The sequence below is a fragment of the Malania oleifera genome, chromosome 7, assembly GCF_029873635.1.
Source record: "Malania oleifera isolate guangnan ecotype guangnan chromosome 7, ASM2987363v1, whole genome shotgun sequence".
NCBI lineage: Eukaryota > Viridiplantae > Streptophyta > Magnoliopsida > Santalales > Ximeniaceae > Malania > Malania oleifera.
The window spans coordinates 65,102,472-65,125,388 of record NC_080423.1 but is presented as its reverse complement, the minus strand read 5'-3'; the positions used below and the strand labels follow the sequence as shown (position 1 = coordinate 65,125,388).

The window sequence follows — 22,917 nt, the reverse complement described above, 5'->3', positions numbered from 1 at the left end:
GCTATTTTTACCCCTCCTATTTTCATTCTTTTGGTCTCTGCAAAAAGTTCTTTCATTTTTTTTCTACACTTTTTTGACTTTCATTCTTCAGGATTCATGCGTTCTGCAAGAACATTCCTGTAGAAACATGCAGAAATCTTAGTTTATGAGTTTATGAAAAGGGACTCGGTGTTATATGTGATAACAGCAAGTGTCCAAGTCATAGCTATCTTACAACGGCTTAATTTTACTCTCTGCTTATAGCAAGGTTTTGAAATACACAATGTTTAAAGACAAGTATGCTGAAGTAAAGCTCGCACATCACTCATGGATAGCTCATTTCATTTTAAGATTTTCCCTGTCAATTCATTATATAATATTATGCAAACCAGAATAGAATCCACAAAAACACAAACACGGAAAATGTTTGCTTTCCCCTTCCAACGACATATATAAAATGTTACATACATACATGATAGAAATATAGAAAAGTTATGAAAAAAAAAAAAAACAGTATTATTCACAAACAGAGCGCGAAAGAGAATAAAGCTAGGGTTTAAACCCCCGTTGCTCTGTGTAGGTGTCAGCAGCTCAACAAGTGATGGGGATCTCAATTTCCGCAGATTCCTTCTTTGTAGAAAAATTCAAGCCAGGATGTCTTGTGAAATCCCCACTTCAAACACTGCTTAGAAAGATGGCATCGAATTCCCCTGTACAAAAATTTAAGCCAGGTTGCCTTTTCAATCTCACCTCAAAGGACTGCCTTGTCAGACCAACATATCACCCCTGAGGATATTGAATTTGCATAAAGGGCAGGTTGCATTTATCCGGAGCCATCTGCTGATGCATCCACAATGGAAATGGTGGTTGCAGGGAAGGGTATACAGTTCTACCCCATCTACATACCGTGATAGACAAATGCAGCACTCCTGCAAAGTTTAACAGCCAATTAAGCTGCAAGTTAGACTCCAGCATCTCCAACAGTTACACACGTGTTCTTGAGCATTAACAGTAGAAAAATAACATTCGTAGGAAAACACAAAAACAGACGCAAGAAAACGCAAAACAGATACAAGAATTTGGCATATTAACACTACCAGGAAAGTTTAAGTCTTTCAGGTAAATACAAAGCATTCCCATGTACATTATTCTCACTTCAGTTGCACTTTGGTTCAACTGACAACTAAGGAGAGGATCTTGTCCACTGATAGACCGCTGTTAATTCCATGCGAGCAACCAGACATGCTGCATGCATTTGGACTAACAAAAAACCCATGTTACATGAAAGAAAAAAGCATCATCATGCAACCAAACCCTTCTGCTTCTGATGTGACCCACATGCTAAACCATGTAAGCCAGTAAAACCCACTCCCTCATTCTTCTTCTCCTTCACGTGCGCGTGAAAAGTTATTTTCTCACTCCTTATGTTAATTAGTGATAGTTTTGACTGTAAAGGTAAAAAGAGATCCTTTAATTGGAATTAGAATGGCTATGCTAGTATGTTTCATCCATTTATTAAGAACACTTGCAATGCATGCAACTAACATTTTTTATCCCAAACCAAAAGTTTGGAAACTTCTAAAGCTTGGTCTGGGAACACCTACTACTTCGGTTAGCTTCTTTTTTTTGAAAAAAAAAAAAGTGTTGCGGAACTTTTACTTTTGAGGTCTTATATTTTAAGAACTTCACACATCTTCAGGAAAACAAACTTGAATAGACTGATTAATCAGATTTCTTTATTTAGATCTAATTTATTGTCTACGGGAGCATCTATTAATCCATTAGGTTCAACATTTTTTTCTCTCATGGAAATACTTTCTCCCTATCCCAGTACCTTATCTAAGTAGTAAAATACACACGCACACACACAGAGAGGACAAAGAAGAAGGGGAGAGGGGCCTAACTCGGACGATCCTATTTCACTATGCAAGACCAATCAGATCCAAAAGAGATAAGTTGCATAACATAGCTTCACACTTTCATCCAACATAGCTTTTTTTTTTCTGGGTTAATCCAGATGTGCACCAGTGCTTATGAGCACACCAGTGCATAAATGGAGGTGAACCTCTTACCCCATCCAAGGGAAACAAAATAGCTAGTGATAGTAATGTTCAAAAGTCAAAAAACCCAAACCAACAACATTTACAACTCCATATTTTGGGTTTTCGTACCAAGATGTAGGCTTTCCAAAGAGACTGTTCAGTTCAATTAAACTCCAGATGAGCAAATCTTTTAGTTTCCGTATGATACACAACTCAAGATGGGCAAATCACAAACCCAACTCAACTCCTAGAGACCCAAAATATTATGTTCTTTTTCTTACAGCCATCATCAAATAAAATAAAATAAAAAGCACGCGCACACACACAAACACACACACTTGCAGTTCAACATAAGCAGCTTGGCATGAAGCAGACCTAAACAGCAAGAATAACATTGAGTAATCAGGTAACATTGAGAAAGTAATAATAAACAGAATATGACTTAAGAAATTGATAATGACTGGCCAGTGCACATTATCATCTCTATTTAACAGTGGATGATGATCAAATATATATACAATTAAAATTTACATCAGGAGAGCTCATAACTGCATTTTACTGACAGCATTTTATGATTAAATTTGGTCATAAATTTGTTTTACATTTGGTTGCTTCCTGTAATGTTCTAAATTATTCTTAGGAACTCTTTCCTAAAATACATGTGACATACACATCCTATCCTCTTCAAAATTGTGTGCGCACCCGCAAAGGGGGACAGAGCCCTTTCACCTTCACGTCATCCCCATCAATCTGTTACCGTATCTCTCCAGCTCAATCTCAATCAGCATAGAGTACGCTGAATTCCTGACAACTCTTCCTCCCATATGAAGATTTCTCCTTATCTCCATCTCCTCGGCTAACTGATTGCAGCAGATCTGAACAAATACCAGATCTATAATCTGCCTCCCACGCTAATTGACCATTCAAGGGTTCATGCACTTTGTGTGTGTGCATGCCCATGCATGTAAGCATGCACACATGTGCCTGCGTGTGCATGTGTGTGGACAAAGCTCTCAGTTCAATTACCTAGAAAATTCTGCGAAAAAAGTCAGCTAGAATTCAGAGTTTTCAGTAATCTAGGTCATTGCTGCCTTCAACTGCCATCCAACCACATCCTAAATATCTCAATCCATGATAGCTCCCCCTCTTCAATCTTTATATCTTTTTACAACTATTAGCAAGCGGAACCAACCTATGCTTCTTGCGCATTTTCTTTATATTTATATATAGTTTCTATGTTTACACCTAACAATATATATTTTTTACACGATTCACGTTTTTGACAATCACGCGGCTGGGTTACATACCCAAACTACTCTCATCATGCTTACCAAAAATAAAATCAATTTGATCTAACAGGTGTCATCTTACTGTAAATAAAATATTCATAAAAACACTAATTTCGGGCCATGTTTGGATGAATTGTTCCTAATCACTAGTCACCTTGATATTTGACATGCACAACAATAAGATGAAAATAGGATCCAACAGTCAGAATGTAGAAAAATGAGTGGTAATGAAAGGGGTAAATAACTAAATATAGCAAGATCTGCCCTAGGTGCAAGTCCACTGTCTGTCTACAAGAGCAAAAAACAAAAAAAAAATTAAAAAAAATCTCTTCTCGACATAATTTTACTTAAATTGAAACAATGCAAGAAAAAATCCATCCACAACCCCAAGAATGATGTAAATCTATCCTACGTCATCCTCTTTGTATCACAACATACATAAATGTATGTAACAACAAAAGTAAAAATGAATTAAGATTATCTCAAAAACTTTGAACAACAAAATAAATGTCAATACAAAATAATAAATTTTCATTTTGTAAAATTTTTTCACCTCAGCAAAAACAAACTAGAACATTATACAATCAAGGTTGTTAAAATCTGGATACTAGGACTATGGCTAGGGGGGTTGGCAAGATTTAAATAGCAGTTGTGGGTAGCATAACCCATCCTTTTTACTATTCTTTTGTATTTTCTATCTCTTTTTAAGATTCTTGGAAAGGTAGCTCAAAAGCTTGAGAAGGTTATGAGGGATTTTCTGTGGTCCGGTGTTGATGAGAGGAGAGCTCATTTGGTTAATTGGGAGGTGGTAGGGTCTTGGTATTGTGGTGTCTAAAAATGTCTTGGAAGTGAATTCCCTTTGGCACAAAATAATAAAAAGTAAATATTGCATTCAAGATAAAAGTTGGGGATGGTAGGCTGGGTTTTATAAGTTCTTCAGAGATTCCTTGGATGTTCATTTTGTAGGTTTACCCTTAGTTTCTTTCTCTAACAAAGTATCAGTTGGGTAGAGGCAATAGTATTAGGTTTTGGGAAGATATTTGGGTGGGTGGGAGTTCTATTATCCTGTTCCTTTGCACTTTTAAATCATCCTTCTTGTCACAATGATGTGATTTCCATTTTTGAGGACTCTCTTGCTTTGGGTTTCCAACATGTGTCAGAAATTAATTTTAATGTTTTTATTTTTCAGAAAAAATCTTGGACATTCCCAGTCACGTCATGACATGGCCTGACAAGTCCAGGACACTTCTGCAGCAAAGACACTGCATTTTATCTACTTTGGTCCCTTTATACCCAAAAAAAAAAAGGAAAAGAGCCAAATGTCAGTACTCAAGATTCCTCCCACATTCAGAGCCCTAGTCTGAGCGCAACCAGTTGATCCTTGTCCTTGCCAGATCTCCCAGTCTGCTTCGCAGGAGATGTTCATTCTCCTTCCAAGTTCAAATCCTATTGCTTCGCTCTTGCTTCACTTCTGTCAAAACCTTGAAGGCCAACAAACTGTTGGATCCTCTCGGTCTACTGCTCTTCCTGCTTTATTCCTTGATCAACAGCTTCTACGCTCGCACTTTCACTGCAGAGTGCAGAATATGTAGTAGTTGAAGGAAGAAGTGCTTTGCATGATGGATGTACATGTGTGCGCGCGTGTGAGTGAGAGGGGGGGAGGGGAGAGAGAGAGAGAGAGAGATGGGTTTTGGTTTTTTATAGAGGACAAGTGAGGACAGTGAAGGCAATAAATGAAGGTTATAGGTATTTTGGGTACGGGCACATAGGTTCTCAATGGAGTTTTGTTTTGGATGAGAGAGAGAGAGAGAGCACATTGAGTAGAGTAGAGTAGTGGTAAGAAATGGGGAGATTAGATTTTGACAGGTTGGAAAATGGAGGGTCACTAAAACATTTTTCTGTTTTTCTGCCTTTTCTTTTTTCAATCTATTTGTTCTTTAAAAAATTGATGGGTGAACTTACAACAAGTGTGCATTAGTGATGCTATATTCATTTTAATTAAAATTACCTCAATATTTGTCATCTAAAAAGAAATTTTTTTATACAGAAAAGAAATTAATTAGATGGAGAAAGAATGTAAAATCAGGAGAGAAGACATCTCCTTAACGAAATCTGTGAACCCCCAGAACAGGCAAAAAGAAAAAGCAGCAAAAGAAAATCAGTACACACAAAGAATAGAATGCCCACACATCATAAAGAAGCCATAAAATGAGCCTTTTCCCACACCAGAAAATATCATAAATTCTTCCCGAAATACATGCAAGTTATGTTCCTCCCATAAACCCCAAAACACTGCAAATAAAGCACAATTCCATAATGCAATTCCTTCCTCCTTCCTACCAGACCCAACAAAAGATATTGCCAAAAACTCCTCCAATGTCCTTGGACAAACGCAGGTTTCTCCAAAATAATTGAATAGCTTGTTCCAAACCTTCCATGCAAAATCGCAATACAAGAAAATGTTTGAAACAGATTCTGAACAATCAAAACAAAGCATGCACATATCTGGAGAGAACCTTTAAAGGTCTTCTAGTCTGCAGCAAGTCATTAGTATTTATCCTACTAAGCACAACCAACCAAAGAAATGCTTGATTTTAGGGGGATTTTGACCTTCAAAATAACTTTTTTGAGTGTAAAGGAGAAATTGATACCAACCAAAAACTCACAGAATCTAAAAAGAAAAAAAAAATGCCTATCCCATACATATATTTTTTATATTAATCAGTTAACGTATTCTGGCCATTTCGTATCTTTGTTTTTTTAAAAATAGCCATGTTGATATGTGTTGTATCTGAGGATGTGACACATTTGCTTCTACCACTGTTCATTTTCTTGGGGCTCGTGGAGCACACTTTTTGGAGTTTTTGGTGAAGAGTGGATTTGTCCAATGTCGGTGGAGTTCTTGCTTATTCTTCTTACTGGTTTAGTGAAGGGTAAGGAGGTTAAAGAGGCTGTAAAGGTGTGCTATATGCACCGTGCAGTGAGGATTTTGGCTGGAAAAGAATGCAAAAATATTTTTTGGGAAGAGATTATAAATGGGGATTCCATGGGACAGGGTGCGATATTTGGCTTCACTTTGGGCTTATAGTTCAGGCTGTTGCTTTCAGGATGTCATCCGAGATTGAGTGGCTTGTTGATGTATTTTTTTATTTCTTTTGTACTCTCAGGATGTCATCCGAGATTCAACAACAGCAACAAGCCTTAAGTCCCACTAGGTGGAGTTGACTATATGAATCCACTTCCGCCAATTCACTTAATCGAAAGCATTTTCTTCTATTAGATTAAGGGCTATTAAAGCCTTCCTTACTACCTCATTCCAAATTATTTTAGGTATATTCCTACCCTTTTCATGGGAGTTCAAGCGCAACAGTAAGGTTGTCGCCATGTGAAAAATGAAGGTAAGGCTGCATACTATAGACCCACTGTGGTCCGCCCCTTCACCAGACTTTGCATATGCGGGAGCTTTGTGCACCAGACTGTCCCCCCTCCTACCCCTTTTCATGCTAAAAATAATAACTCCCTCCCTCCTTCTCACAAGTGCTATACTAAGCCTGCGTTTCAAATGCCCAAACCATCAAAGTCACCCCTCCCTTATCTTGTCTTCGACCAATGCTATGCCGAAATTATTGTGTATGTGCCCATTTCTTACTTTATCTTTTAATTTTATACTACTCATCCACCTTAACATTCGCATTTTAAGAACTTTTACTTTTTGAACATGATTTTTCTTAATTGCCAAACATTCTGAACCATAAAGCATAGTCAGTCTTATAGTCGTATTATAAAATTTCCTTTCAATTTAAGAGTATTCTACGACCACACAACATACCTAACACATTCGTCCATTTTACCCTACCTATTTTAATTCTATGTACTACATCTTCTTCATTTTCCCTTTCCGCTAGCATAATAGATCCAAGATATCAAAATCTATTAGTGCTATTAATCTTCTAATTATCAAGTTTAATATTTTCTCCACTACTACTCCTTACATTACAGACATTACATTTCATATATTCTGCTTTATTCCTACTTATCTTAAACCCTTTAAACTCTAATCTTGCTCCCCAAAGTTCTAACTTAGATTTCACTTTGCTCCTACTACCATCAAATCAACACGATATCATCTGCAAACAACATACACCAAGGGATCTCATTTTAGATATTCCTAGTAAGTTCATCAACCACTGAAGTGAAAAAGCAAGGACTCAAAGCTTCTCGTTCTCTGCTATTGCATATGTTTCTTGCTTGCATTAATAAAGCTTCTTGTTCTACAAAAAATTATAATTGTTAGATTACCACTTCACCTAAAAGCCTAAGCTATTAGCTTGTCGGCCAACAATGTATATCAAGCTAAGACTCCCCCGCACATGCAGCCCGACAGCACGTGGAGAGAAAAAGACACAATAATATCACCCATTATAAGGAATACAATAATTTTTTAAATACCACACAATAAACACGGGCAATAAGACTATAACCCAAAACCTCCTAATAACCAGCTTTGGTAACCATGTTAGACTACCCCTTCACCTAAAAGCTTAAGCTATGAGGTTGTGGACCAACAATGCATATCAAGCTTTAACAATAATCATAAACTTATCATTAAAAAAAAATTAATAACTTAAACAAGAAAAAAACTGCAAAAAAGAATAAGCTTGAAGTTGACCTACATGTTTATATATATAAAGAAAATCAAATTACTAATATCAACAAAATAATAAAATGTGTAATGACAATTGCTAATTTTAAATTGTTAATTAGTGCATGTCTTGTGTGACAAAATAAATAACTTAGTATAGTTGTCAATTTGTCATCTCTTTTAATCTTCTCCTCCCCGTCTTCACATGGCTAATCATGATTGATTTATAGAAGGCAAATGAAAGTTGAAAAATAAAAAAATAAATTAAATGTGTCAAAACTGTCATAATAATTCTTTTTGTAGTGGCCATAATGCAACAGTAGTAGTCTGTTGTCCACTATAGTTGTCATTTTTATAGTGATGTGAAAGCATTGAGACCCCAGCAGTTTGTTACAAACTTGTTGACTCTATGAGTCCAATCTTGTTTTGATAATGACAAATCACTTGGTATTTGAACTGTGCAATTGAGTTTGTGAACAAGACCATGATTTAGAATGCACGAACGGTATATTGTATGGAAGCCACAAGGAACTTAAAGTACATATCACCTGGCGCAAATCCATGGAACTAGAGGAATGAAAGGATGATGAAGCAAACTTCAAGTTTAAGATCTTCAATGGAATGGGTATTTAGAATTGAATGATTTACATAGGTCATATGATATAACACGAAGCTCAAATATACCCTAGACAGACCTTAGGACTCATGCATTTCATGAAAAATACATTTACATTAGTTCTAAATTGAACGAAATTATTAGAGGCAAATTTTAGAGGCCTCGTCGACAAACCCAATGGTCTCCCCAATGAATGTACGAAGGCCACTCGATGATGAACAGTGTTGTCTCATCGACGAAAAAATACCGAGAGCCCAAAAGGTTCAGACAATGCTCTCGTCTACAAAGTCATGGCCTCATCAACGAACGAGTGTTATACACTCGCCGACGAACTTACCCATTTGTCAACAAAGGTCGGGCATTGACTCACATTTCAACGCAAACACGGACTAAAACACTTATTTTTAGATGATCCAACGGCCAGGATTGAATCAAATAGCGAGAACACTATTTAAACATGCCCAAAACCCTAGAAACACAAGAAGAAACACTTTATAGAGACTAATCTTGTCATCCTGTGCTAAGTGTGCCTCCACTCAAAAAATCTTGCCAATACTCTAATGCATTCATACTTCTTGGGCAAATCGTCTCAGTTTTCAAAAGGGATTTCATCTACACATTTGCAAGCAATCTGTGGTGATTGAGGTTTGATCAATAAGTGATTTATTCAAAAGTTTTTTTTTTTTTTTTTCATCTCTCACATTATTACATCTAAGATTTTTATTGAGAAAAAAAATCCTTGTTTTACTATTTTAAGGCTTATTGGAGAAAGTTTTTTGCTAAAGTCTGAATCTTTGCGGATATTTAAGCTTGTATTTTAATCAAAGATTTCATCTTACAATATAGTTGCAAAAAATTCTTGACAAGCAAATCCTAAGGATTTTAAAATACATAGCCTTGAGAAATGGTTGTGAAAAACACTGATTTGTGTTCAGATCCTTGAAGAAATTTTATCATATATATATATATACAAAGATCATACGTTTGTTGATATACAAACATCATTGAAAACATCTTACACGCTCATTGAGCTTCATGTTTTTATAATATGAGTATGTATTAGGTTTCTACCGTACTCACTAGCTTTGTGTAGAAGCATTTGAGTTTTTGCAGAAATTGTAATTTTATATTGTATTCACGATTCGTGCTGTGAACCGGAATTGAGGAGGTAGCTACGACTCTAGCAAGCAGCGGATTGTACGGGAAGCTCTGTCCCAGTTAAAGAAGCGGTTTTTTAGTGGAATGCTTATGTGGGTTACTCAAGGCGAGGATGTAGGCTAGGGTAGGCCGAACCTCTTAAAATCGTGTTTGCCTTCTCTCTTCCCTTAACCTTTTTAATTTTCGCTTGCATTTCATGATCAATTTTTGCATGTTTGTATGTTGATTAATATTACATGCACTTGATAATTAATTGGGTATAATTGAGTTTATTGAGACAATAATTTGAATTAATTTCAGACCTTTGTGATTATTCTGTTATTTGTAAAAATAGGGATTAAGCAATAAAATAAACTTAAATATTTTTTAAATACCCAATTCATCCCCCTCTTGGGATAACACTGTAATTCACATTTGGTATCAAAGCGGGTTTATACAGACTTAACCGTTATTTTCGTAAAAGATCACAATAACACACACCGGTGTAACCCCATTCGGTGAGGGACACTCGTCCACTAGACCACCAATTTTCTATAGTGTAAATTACATCTACTAGAAACAAAGGATGAGTATATATCTTTCTTGGGGCACAAAGAAATTCCCTAGATAAAGAAGGGCTTGGTTTTAATGGAAAAGAATATTTGAAACTAAAACATCTTTACATGGGTTATTTTGTAAGAGAATCAAAACTTATGCTTCATCAAAAGACTCTTATAAATATACTACATGCTTTAAATGTAAAAGGATGGGTCATATAAAATTTGATTGTCCTTTTAAGAACAAAAATGTTAAAATGAAAAAGGTATGGAGAATTAAAGGAGAGTCAAGCACTAACCCCCTTGCACCCAAGAAAAAATGGGTACCAAAAACAATTACTTAAATGTCTATTGCAGGTGTGCTTGAGATCATCCTCCTCGAAGTATGCATAACGAATTTAAGATGAGCATGATGGGAGAACTTAACTTCTTCTTAGGACTTCAAATCAAACAAGCCAAACGTGGAATCTTTATAAATCAATCGAAATGTATTAGACTTACTCAAAAGGTTCAATATGGAAGATGGTAAAATTCTAGGAACACCTATGAGCTCTTCTTTGAAATTAGACAAAGAAGAACAAGGTATACCAATAAATTTCAAGCTCTATCGAGGGATGATTGGTAGCCTACTTTATCTGACTGCCAGTAGGCCTAACATAATGTTTAGCGTATGTCTGTGCGCAAGATTTCAGATTGCACCTCAAGAGTCCCATCTATTAGCTGTCAAAAGATTACTTAAATACCTGATTGGAACCATTGAACTTGAATTATGGTATCCTAAGTATATCTCTTTTGAGATTATCAGCTATTCGGATGCAAATTTTGCCGGTAGCAAAGTTGATAAAAAAAAGTACGAGCGGCACATGTCATTTCTTAGGACATTCATTAGTATCTTGATTTTCAAAGAAGTAAAATTCAGTTGCTCTTTCCATAACCGAGGCAGAATATATAGCGGCTGGAAGTTGTTATGCTCAAACGCTATACATGAAACAACTTCTTATGGATTTTGGACTACACTATGACACAATTCCTGTAAGATGCGACAATACGAGTGCAATAAACATCTCAAAGAATCCTATATCACATTCACAAACTAAACATATAGAAATTCGACATCATTTTCTTCATGACCATGTGCAAAAAGGAGATGTGACACTTGAGTTTATATGCACAGATGAACAATGGGCAGACATATTCACGAAACCACTTCCGAAGGATAAGTTCATCCAAATTAGACGTGAACTAGGTCTGATGCATAGTCGAGAAGTTGCTTAGAATTACATTAGACGACATAATTAAGGGGGAGCAACTTACATAAACATTAATATTTGGTTAAACATTTCACATTTGGAAAAATGACACATGTTGATGCTCACATAAACCTTTGAATTTTAATGACTGATTTGCTTATCCATGTATATGTAAACTGACACACTGTATATGTTCACACTGAAATTTAACTCAACAACACAGATATACATTAGCAAGGTGGAGAAGTAAATTGAATAACACAGAGAGATATATTTCGCAGTACAATTTTGAAATATAAAGGTTGCATTCTTTTGCAAAGATGAGATATATTTTTGTCAAAACATTTTTATATATACCTTTTTTTTGAAGTCAAAAAGGGGAAGAAATTAAAGCAAATATAATTAAACGATTTTTGGGAGAAGTTTGTAAGCAAAAAAAATAAAGCAATATTTTTTTTCTCTCTGAAATAAAAAGGGAAACGAGTATAGTATATACATATATACTAGCGAAGATATTGCATATTCTACAATATGTATGAACATCATTGTGTGTAACCTATATTACTGAATTCTAAATTATGCATTATCTTAGGGAGAGCCTTGTTAGGCGTAACCCATTTTTCCTTGTGTATTTGTCATCATCAAAAAGGGGGAGATTGTTGACCTATTTTGATAATGACAAATCACTTAGTATTTAACCTGTGCAATTGAGTTTGTAAACAGGACCATGATTTAGAATGCACGAACGGTAAACTTGTATGGAAGCCACAAGGAACCTAAAATACATATCAATTGGCGCAATTCCATGGAACTAAAGGAATGAAAGGATGACGAAACAAGCTTCAAGTTCAAGATCTTCAATGGAATGGGTATTTAGAATTAAATGTATTTACATATGTCATATGATATAACTCGAAGCTCAAATATACCCTAGACAGATCTTAGGACTCATGCATTCCATGAAAAATACATTTACATTAGTTCTAAGTTGAACGAAATTATTCGAGGCAAATTTTAGAGGCCTCGTCGAGGAACCCAATGGTCTCATCAACGAATGTACGAAGGCCACTCGGCGATGAACAGTGTTGTCTCGTCGACATTCAGACAATGCTCTCGTCAACGAACTCATAGCCTCGTCAACGAACGAGTGTCATACACTCGTCGACGAACTTACCCATTCGTCGACGAAGGTCGGGACGCTGACTCACGTTTTAGCACGGACAGAGACTAAAACTTTTATTTTTAGATGATTCAACGGTCAGGATTGAATCAGATAGTGAGAACACTATTTAAACATGCCCAAAACCCTAGAGACACAAGAAGAAACACTTTAGAGAGACTAATCTTGTTATCTTGTGCTAAGTGTGCCTCCACTCAAAAGATCTTGCCAATACTCTACTGCATTCATACTTCTTGGGCAAATCGTCTCAATTTTTCAAAAAGGATTTCATCTACACATTTGCAAGCAATCCGTGGTGATTGAGGTTTGATCAAAATAAGTGATTTATTCAAAGGTTTTTTTTTTTTTTTCATCTCTCATATTTTTACATTATAGATTTTTATTGAGAAGAAAAATCCTTGCTTTACTATTTGAAAGGCTTATTTGAGAAAGTTTTTTGCTAAAGTTTGATCTTTGCTGATATTCAAGCTTATATTTTAATCAAAGATTTCATCTTACAATATAGTTGCAAAAAATTCTTGACAAACAAATCCTAAGGATTTTAAAATACATAGCCTTGAGAAATAGTTGTGAAAATTACTGATTTGTGTTCAGATCCTTGAAGAAATTTTATCATATATATATATATATACAAAGATCATACGTTTGTTGATATACAAACATCATTGAAACCATCTTACACACTCATTGAGCTTCATGTTTTTATCATATGAGTATCTATTAGGTTTCTACCTTACTCACTAGCTTTGTGTACAAGCATGTGAGTTTTTGCAGAAAATTGTAATTTTATATTTTACTCATGGTTCGGGCTGTGAATTGGGATTGAGGAGGTGGCTACGCCTCTAGCAAGCAGCGGATTCTACAAGAAGTTTTGTCCCAATTAAAGAAGCGGTTTTTTAGTGGAATCCTTAAGTGGGTTACTCAAGGCGAGAACGTAGACTGGGGTAGGCCGAACCTCGTAAAATCGTGTTTGCCTTCTCTCTTCCCTTAAACTTTTTAATTTCCGCTTGCATTTCATTATCTATTTTTGCATGTTTGTATGTTGATTAATATTACATGCACTTGATAATTAATTGGGTATAATTGAGTTTACTGAGACAATAATTTGAATTAATTTCATACCTCTGTGATTATTCTGTTATTTGTAAAAATATGGATTAAGCAGTAAAATAAACTTAAATATTTTTGAAATACCCAATTCACCCCCCCTCTTGGGATAACACCATAATTCACAAAACTATCATAGCCGCTAGCTAAAATCATGAGCAAGATTGGATCAGGGATCATTAGACTCTATTAAGGATACAGGATAAATATAAGAAAGGTATTTCTATATATATATATATATATATATTTTTTTTTTTTTTTTTTTTTTTTTTTTTCTTCCAAAAATTTGAACATTAAAAAACTACAAAATTGGCTAGTTAAGTGTTCATGAGTAAGAAAATAACAAGTAGCTCACATGATAGATCCCTCATATAACAAAGATATCTAGTTTTCATATTGTTGTAATCCTAGCTCAGTTAGACTGGTTTGTAATGAAAAGGATAAAATACTTGTAAAAAAATAAAAATAGAAAAAGATAATTTTAAACATAATCATTCACCAAACAACCATGCAACAAAAACTTCCAAGATATTTTTAAAAATAACCAACAAATAATAAAAGCTAGACCATCAAGATAGGCTCACAACAAAAGTAGCATCAACCAATGTTTTAAAAGGCACAAAAAAGCTTACCTCAAGACAAGGCATCCCTCAACATTCTTATGCTTAGTCATATGCGTTTGTGCAAAATATTCACTTTTGCACTTCTTTGGTTGAGGCTTACTGATTTCAGATTTTTGAACTACAAGTTAGATTTGGTTAGTAAATTAGGGCTATCAAAATTTAGCCTGATTAAAGCTTAGCACGGTTGTCTTGAGTGAATTTAAGGCTGCATGCTTAGAATAGCCAATATATATACAAATCATATTTGTATTACTCCTTTCTTTTTTCAATATTTGTTCATAATTTCCATATTTTATCTTATTTTTTCAACATAAATGTCATTTATTATATATGTCATATAAAAATAAAACTTTCAAAAAGCTTAATCCTTACTGCCTTGAGGCTAACACCTCTCCACTTTAGGGTTGAAACAACGGGCACTACACATTTTCCCTTTAAAACACTAGTATCAACCTCCAAACCACCTTTTGCTTCATTAAGTATCAAAAAGATTATCATGGATTAATTTATTAAGTTCATAATTAAAATCATTGTCACCGTCATTATTATCATCAACATCCAATGCATTAGTTTATTAAATATCTATTTACATCCTTTAAGTTTACAGTTTGAACCACTTAACGAACATCAATCTAAAAATAAATTTTGAGTCTATAATTTCATTAATATTCAATAAACTAAATAAAATTTAACCATTTCTTGTACAAGTTATCCAAGACTCATGCACGACAAAAGCCAAGCATACAGTATAAGCAATTTAATGAAGACTTTAAGATATAATCTATGGTTTACAATCCTAAAATGATCCTATTGAATCACTGATCCTCGCAATCCTACTACAATCCTAATGCCTTTTCTCAAATTTGTGATTGTATGTAGGATCATTACCCTTTAGGTTAAGTAGGACCAAAGGATTGTACAACCTGGATTGGGGGATTTTAACAACCATGAATACAATTGAGTTACATGGAAAATTTGTGGATGGTTATTTCAAATCTGCATTCTTAAATAATTTCGACTGCTATGTCATATCCAAGCATCACCATGTTCATCAATATATCCATATATGTCATTCATGGCATATGCAAACAAACAAGACTTATGGCCAAAGGAAATAGAAAATTATAGCAAAAAAAGCAGTAAGGAAGAAAGGGACAATAAGGCAATAAAGAATAACAAATGCCTTTCCTAGGCAGAATGAAAACGATAATTAAATACAATAAGCAATCAGATTGACTATAGCAGAATTGTAAAAATAAAGAGCTATAGATCCTTACAGAATCATCAGAACGAAGCACAAGTTCACGTGGGCAGTCATTGTTGCCCAACTCCACTATAGTCCCAACCGTTTGGTTCTTATCGTTGTCAAATGCCATCAATGAATTAGCCTCATGAAATCTGTACTTGGGAAGAATCCTGATGTCATCTTCAGATGCCCCTTCTTTAATTGTCATAGCATAAGCAATTGCTACAATTGGAATGCAACAGAACAGAGCGAAGAAAATGACACACGCCATCCCAATGCAAAAGATCATAAAGAAAACATCGAATGCAAGAAAAATCACTGCCAACCTGCACTTTGATAAAAGACCTCATATGAAGATGAAACTTGAAAACAATTTAAATATGTCATAATCAATAAAATTTAGTCCAAATTCAATGTATGCACTACAGATGTCAAAGATTCTCTACAACATAATACAGATAATAATTTATTCACATTTTTTTTTCAGTCTCATAAACCTTCTAATTTCATTTTACTACAAATCCTCTACATTCCTTTAGCTGGCATTGAATAGTTACTGATGATACTAGTGAAAAAGCATAGTAGTTAGCAAGATCGTGGGCTGGGGGGGTTGAGAACCATTGCTATGAACAAACATGCCAAAGAAAACAATTTTACCACCGGTAATCTTATTGCAAAACCTCTCTGCCAGCATGCTTACACCACGAGGATCCTTCTTAAACTTTGCCACAGAATACAACATAAAAGAATAAAAAATAAAAACAAGATAAAACTGAGGGTAAAAATCCAGTGTCCAGAATCATTGGGCACCCCATTAAAGGTCACTATTGCAAAGTTATTTTACATTTTTTTACTTTGTTTTTCTATAACTAAATAAATTTTTAAAAGATAAGAACTTACTAAAAGGCAGAGAACCAGAAGCCCTCACGCTAAAAAACAGAAATAAAAAGAAAGAAAGAAGGAAAGAAAAAAAAAGGGGGGGGGGGGGGGGGGGAATAACACATCAAAACATATTTGGCTATTTTCATAAGCATGCTGTAAATAAAGTAGAATTGTTCATCAGAGCAGTTGCAACATGCATGGATCTAATTAGGATTTTCAGCAAGATGATTCCCAGGATAGCTCTTACCAGTAAAGGCGAGGAGAATTTCGCACAAGTGTTTGGCCACCAACAACAATCCAATAGAATCCAAGCATCCACCAAAAGGATGAAATTATTGTATTCAAGGACTCTAATCTTTTTACAAGGCTGCAAAAGAAAAAAAAAGGAAAAAATAATAAAATAAAATAAAAATAAAAAGTTCACATTTACTTAGACAGCTTCATTCTTCCATTCTCATAAAAAGATTAAATATCCATCTTATACACACATCAAATTTGAATAAATGATAGTGCTCAAAAATTCTTTGAACCAAACATAAGAAAATACATTTTAATATGAAATTCCAATGGTGGTAATTACATAATTTCAACCAATATGAGAATATAAAAAACTATAATATACACTAAAAAACCTGTAAAAGGATTAGAATATTACAAAAAGTAAGCCTAACAGCAGACCAAAAAAATTGATATCAATATATAGATGCACATGTGAAATAACCACCTCATCCCTCCCCACTGAAAGACACTGATTGAATCCCCTATCAGTAGTTCCATTAATCATCCTACTCAAAATATCAGCAACATAAAAAGAAAGGGGACAAAGGATTTCTCACCTCAACCACCTAGAGGCCAAAAACCAATTTTTAGGTTCCCCATCAATAGTAATAGTGAAAGAAGAAAAAGAAACACAACCTCTAAGCCAGCATCTCCTCCTAACACTAAAAATCGTACTATCTAAAACACTATCCAAATTTTCCAATTCAACCTTTCCTCTTTCTCTTCCTAACAACTTTAACAACCTCATTAGCCACAAGATCAGCATCCAAAACCTATCTACCAGCAAGTCACTTGGCAATGATCTTATAAACACTAGTGGTCAAACTAATAAGTCTCAAATCATTCAACACGAATAGAATGATCCTTAGGAACTACAATGAAAAAAGTGGAATTCATACTATTAGGAATCACCTCGTTAGCATAAGATTCCTGGAGAACTCTCAATAGATTATTTTTAACCACATCCCCAACACAGCTGGAAAAAATCCAAATTAATTCCATATAATAAAAGCCACCTTCCTAACGACCTCTTCAAAAGACCCCTCCAACCATAGTACCTAAACCCGAAATAGGACAATAAGACAACCCCTCAATCATAGGCCTAGCCCCTACCTCTTCTGAGTATAGGTTCCTAAAAAATCTAGCAATCCCATCCACAATCAAGCTCAGATCCAACCCCCCTCCAATCTCCAGCTCTTCAATCACACTCTTCTTCTGCCTATCAAACCTAGTAATACAACTCCCCAGCTAAATCTTTATGCAATGATCAGAAAAATGTCTCCCCCGCAAGAATTGAAAAGACATATTTTTTACCTACCAGTGGAACTTCACTGTGGGCTTTTGCAGCTTTTTTATTTTTTTTTAAAGGGATGTGTTTTTTGGATTTACAGCATGAATCTAACCTTCTATCTCCAACTCATATCATTGTTCAACAGCAAATACTCTAGATTGTTCTCAAGGGACTCTAGGTCTTTCCCAAATGCCATAAAACCAGAGACTGCCCAAATCTTCCAAACAATCAATAGTCTCTATCTGCTTCAAGATTTTAGGCTTCCTAAGCCCCAAATCATCAAAAACCTCCACATTCCATTTCTTTGAAGCCTCCTTAAAATGTTTCAATCTCTTCATTAACCTAACATCTCTTCTCTGACATCCTAAACTCCCCACGCCAGGCCACAGGGCGGCAGCCTATCCCAATCCCAAAAACCTTTCAAGAAATAACCTCCAATTCTACTATAAAAAAAATGGAAGGATAAGCAAAATGATTAAAAACTTATCTAACTAGAATATCCAGGAAGATGTTAGGAACACATTCTTTTAAGACAGCATAAGAATCTAGCAAGACTACAAACCACAAAACAATTCCCACCCCCCTCAGGGAAAAAAAAATGATCAGGTAACATGGGATTAACCAAAGAGAAATCCATAAGCCCAAAACTCTCTAAGAAAATAGTCAAAAAGCCATCATACTTGAACATCCCCCTCCCAGGGCCTTTCCAAAAGAAAATTTAATGACATTAAAGTCCCCTGCTAAAACCCAATTACGTGCACAAAAACTTAACACATACAAAAGCCCATCCCAGAACAGCAATCAAAGACCATACCTAGAAGGCCCATAAATCAACAAAAACCTGAAACGCCAACAAAACAAAGAGATTGTACAACTCAAGATGACTAATGAAAAAGCCCATCCTAGAACAGCAATCAAAGACCATACCTAGAAGGCCCATAAATTGACAAAAACCCGAAACGCCAACAAAGAGATTGTACGACTCAAGATGACTAGTGAAAATCCTACATATATGGTGACATAAGCTCAGCTCTAAATTATTTGTGCTATCTTTGTTAGAAATGGGTGTTTTTGGGATTCTGCAATCATCAGAGCGGACACCATTTTAAATCAGAATCTTTTATCATGTATTTCAGTTTGATGCCTATCCAAGTGATATATAAATTCAAATTTCAAAACGGTAATATGAAGTGATTTCGACCTAAGTTGAGATTTATTTTGACACTTATGTGCAGTTCTCCCCCCCCCCCCCCCCCCGGCGCGGGCGGGGGCCTCAGCAGAATGCAAGGAACTTTGGCAATAAATGATTTCCTCAACCTAGCAATTTTTAGCATTAGTTCTATTTATCATTTAAGCCACACATCTAATCTTTAGCTTTAGACAATATTTAGTCTGTTTTGTTGAGATTTTTTTTTTATTTCAAAAGAAATATATCAAGATAGATAAAAGACAGAATTGCAACTCAGAAGAGGACGAGAGATACTCAAAGGTAAAACAAAAAAACAAAACAAAACAAACAAAGCAAAACAAAAACAAAATAAGAGAAAAAAGTAAGGGTCTGATCAGTATTGTTTAGGTTATGAAAACGCATTTTTTTTTTAATGCTTTGCCAGTCTTCTATTTTTTTTGCTGGTTTTCAGAAGTTTGTGAAAAAATTGAACCAGATTTTATGATTTTCAATTGTTTTACAACCTGTTGCCAAAATATTTTAATATCCATAATTAACTTTTTTGGGATTAAATTATTCATTTCATACATACTTCTAAATTAAAATTAAAATAAATTATCATATGAATTTAAAATATAATTTAAATAGAAATGTCCATACAATTTCAAAAAAATATTAAAAAATATATAAGACATTTACAAAATTTATTTTTCAATTTTCATCCATAACAAGATTGTTCTTGTAAAGTGAGATTTTAAATACATACTAATTAAGCAAGATAATAATAATTTCCTTTGTGACTATTGTTACCAGTTCGAGTCCAAGGAACCAACCTCTCTATGTAAAAGTAGGGTAAGGTTGCCCAGTGACGCCCTTTTTTCACTTTTAATTTTTATTAATTTGCCCTTTTATTATTTTAATCATATTTTTTTTTAATTGTTACATGATTTAAGGACAAAAATGAGCATTTGTTTAATCTAGTTTTCAATTTATCTTAGTTTTATAAACATTAACCAAACAGGTTGTTAGTTTCAATTTTTAGTTTCTACTTCTAGCTTTTAGTTTTCAGGTTTTTGTTTTCATAATTTTTGACAATGGTACCAAATGGCCCCTAAAAAGGTAATAAAAATAAAACTAAGAAATTACCAAATGCTAATTAAGAAAACCCCTCTTTTAAGTCCTTCCCTTCCAAATTGATATAGCTCTATAATCTTGCTAGTTCCGCTAATCTTTAGTTGTTTTTTTTTTTAGCCCCATATAGTCAAACCTCATTTCCTCTAGGATCACCTAGTCATATTCCCATATCATCTAGAAGATTTTGAGCATGAACATCATGTGCACAAACATCTTGTGCACGAACATCCTGTGCGCCAACCATTAGATTCCAATTTCAGGGGGGAAAAAATGCATAAAGCATAATGAATCTTAAGTGAATAGAACAAATAACATACAAGCCTAAAGGAAAAAGATAAAAAAATATAACTTGAATTCATGTTATATGGTCTGGGTGAGATACAAGGGTGCTTAAATTCATTAATAGATTCCAAATCCAGTCCTAGAACTTGGAAATATCTTTTGCACCTTTAATGCACTTGTGAAGATTTTTGCTATTGATGCGCAAATTCCTTTTGATGCAAATACATGACAATTTCAGTATCAAGAGGCAGCAGGCATACACACAGATTCCTCGTTTAGTCTGTCATGCTAATCTTTGTTGCCCATCAGAACAAAATTTTGCTTAGGGGACTTTTTAGACTGACTGAGTCATTGCTGTCTTATTACAAAACATATGCATTGATCCAGACCCAGATAAAAAATTTGATTCATAGTTTCATGTAAAAATAGAACAATAGTTGGAGGAGAAGTATGTTTGAGGGCAAGAGCACAAAAGCTCTCTGAATCGAAAAATTTAAGCACAGGAGACGTATGTGCATAATGATTTTATAATAAGAAGAAGAAGCATAATATAAATCATCATTCCCGTTGAGAAGAAAATATAAAAATTTATTATGACTGCACAAACATGCGCCAAATATTCCATCAGAGGAACAAAAAAATGCATAAAATTATATAACCACATTACTTAATGAGAATACAATACTCTAGAAAAAACAAAAACTTATTGAATAAAGCTAAAAATCAATTACTTCCACTAAAAAGCACAAATAAAATATACATAAAAGGACCTAAACAAATAGAAATAATTATTTTAAATAAAAATTAAAAGATGAATAGTAAAAGCTCTGTACTCCAAGCATAATGAATTGCAAAGTTAACCAGCAAACAAAGACTTGAAAACCAATAACAAAAATAAAAAATAAAAATACCTGCTGTGACTGCCAGACGATGAAAGCCCAACGACATCCTCAGGTTCGTCCCGAAACGTCTTCCGATGGTCGAGATAGGCAAAGCCCACATGCAAAAGGCACTGCAAAGCGTACCCAGCAATCCAAACCCTCAAAGGGGTGGACGGCCTCTCTTCGATTGTGAACAGAAGCACCACCGCCGAGACCACAACGAATGCCAGGTTCCACACAACGTCAAGAGCCAAAAAGCGCTTCGAACGCCCGGCGCTCGGCGCCTCATCGTGGCCGTCCGAGAGGGGTTCATCGAGCTCCGTCGACCGGTTGATCAGCCGGCCCAGAGACATGGAGAAAGTGGTGCTCACGAGGTGGTTTATGGTGGGGTGGCGGAGGAGGAAGGCAGCGCCGGCGGTGGAGGTAGACTCGAACCCACTATCGATTCTTCCCTGCAAGGGTTCTTCCTCCATGGTTTGAGAGAGAAAGAGAGAGAGGGAGAAGGGTTTTGGGTTAATTGAAAAAAGGAAGCTTTTTGGTTTTCAGTGTTTGTGCGTTGTTGGGTCAAAGCTCAAAGCTGGGGAAGGAGAGGGTGGTTTGGGTGGGTTTTGGGGTTTGGGTTTGTTGATAATGGCTGCTGGCAAATTGGCAAATGGTTTTTAGTGGCGCTAAGACAAAAAAACTACAGATCACATCTGCCTGATTATGAAGTGTCTTAAAACACATATCCCTTTTTCAGCATGTTGCAGTTTTTTCTTTTTGTTTTTTTAAGCGCTGGCTCAATTTTGATTTAAAAAATACCCACATTCTATTTTTTTTTCCTTAAATAAAACTCCTCATCTCGTTTGAAATTTAAAAAATTATTAGAATTTTTTTTTTTGAATCAATTCAATTTTTATATTAATTATTAAAGAAAGTAAAAAATAAAATATAGAATAAATTAATTAATAAAACTTTTATTTTTACATTTCATTATATTTTTATTTTTTAACTTTTATTTTTATTAAAATAAATTTCTATTTTTAATAGTATTTAAGGTTGAGAAAAAAAATGACTTCCACTCTTACATTTCTTTTTTCTCTCTATCTCAAACAAAATTTTTAATCCGATGTAAAAATTATTTACATTTGATCAAATAAAGAAAAAAGGTCTTATCCATTTTAGCAATTTCATCCTATCCCAAATTGATTTAGGCTAAGCGAAATAATTTAAGAGCACGATGTGACAATTTTAATTAACATTAAATGCTCTACTTTCTTTCTTTCTTTTACTAATTGAAGCAAATTGTATCACCGCTTCAATATAAATGTTATTTAATTTAAGAGCAATATT

At 34.7% G+C, this 22,917-nt stretch overlaps 1 protein-coding gene across 1 annotated transcript; it reads right to left on the bottom strand.

The window, feature by feature from the left end:
- Positions 1 to 318: 318 nt before the first annotated feature.
- Positions 319 to 22,260, bottom strand: LOC131160372 (E3 ubiquitin-protein ligase At4g11680-like). The gene is made up of 4 exons (XM_058115999.1): positions 21,616 to 22,260; positions 16,798 to 16,917; positions 15,700 to 15,994; positions 319 to 908 (listed from the first exon to the last, which is right to left on the bottom strand). The coding sequence occupies exons 1-4, from the start codon at positions 22,056 to 22,058 to the stop codon at positions 747 to 749; spliced, it is 1,020 nt and encodes a 339-aa protein (XP_057971982.1). The 5' UTR covers positions 22,059 to 22,260; the 3' UTR covers positions 319 to 746.
- Positions 22,261 to 22,917: the final 657 nt, after the last annotated feature.

Excerpts from the sequence above, each read along its gene's own strand:
- LOC131160372 (XM_058115999.1), bottom strand. The coding sequence starts at position 22,058 with ATGGAGGAAGAACCCTTGCAGGGAAGAATCGATAGTGGGTTCGAGTCT. Across the intron at positions 15,995-16,797 it reads AATTCTCCTCGCCTTTACTG|GTTGGCAGTGATTTTTCTTG; the intron begins GTAAGAGCTATC and ends ATCAAAGTGCAG. Across the intron at positions 909-15,699 it reads TGCTTCGTTCTGATGATTCT|GAGTGCTGCATTTGTCTATC; the intron begins GTAAGGATCTAT and ends TAAACTTTGCAG.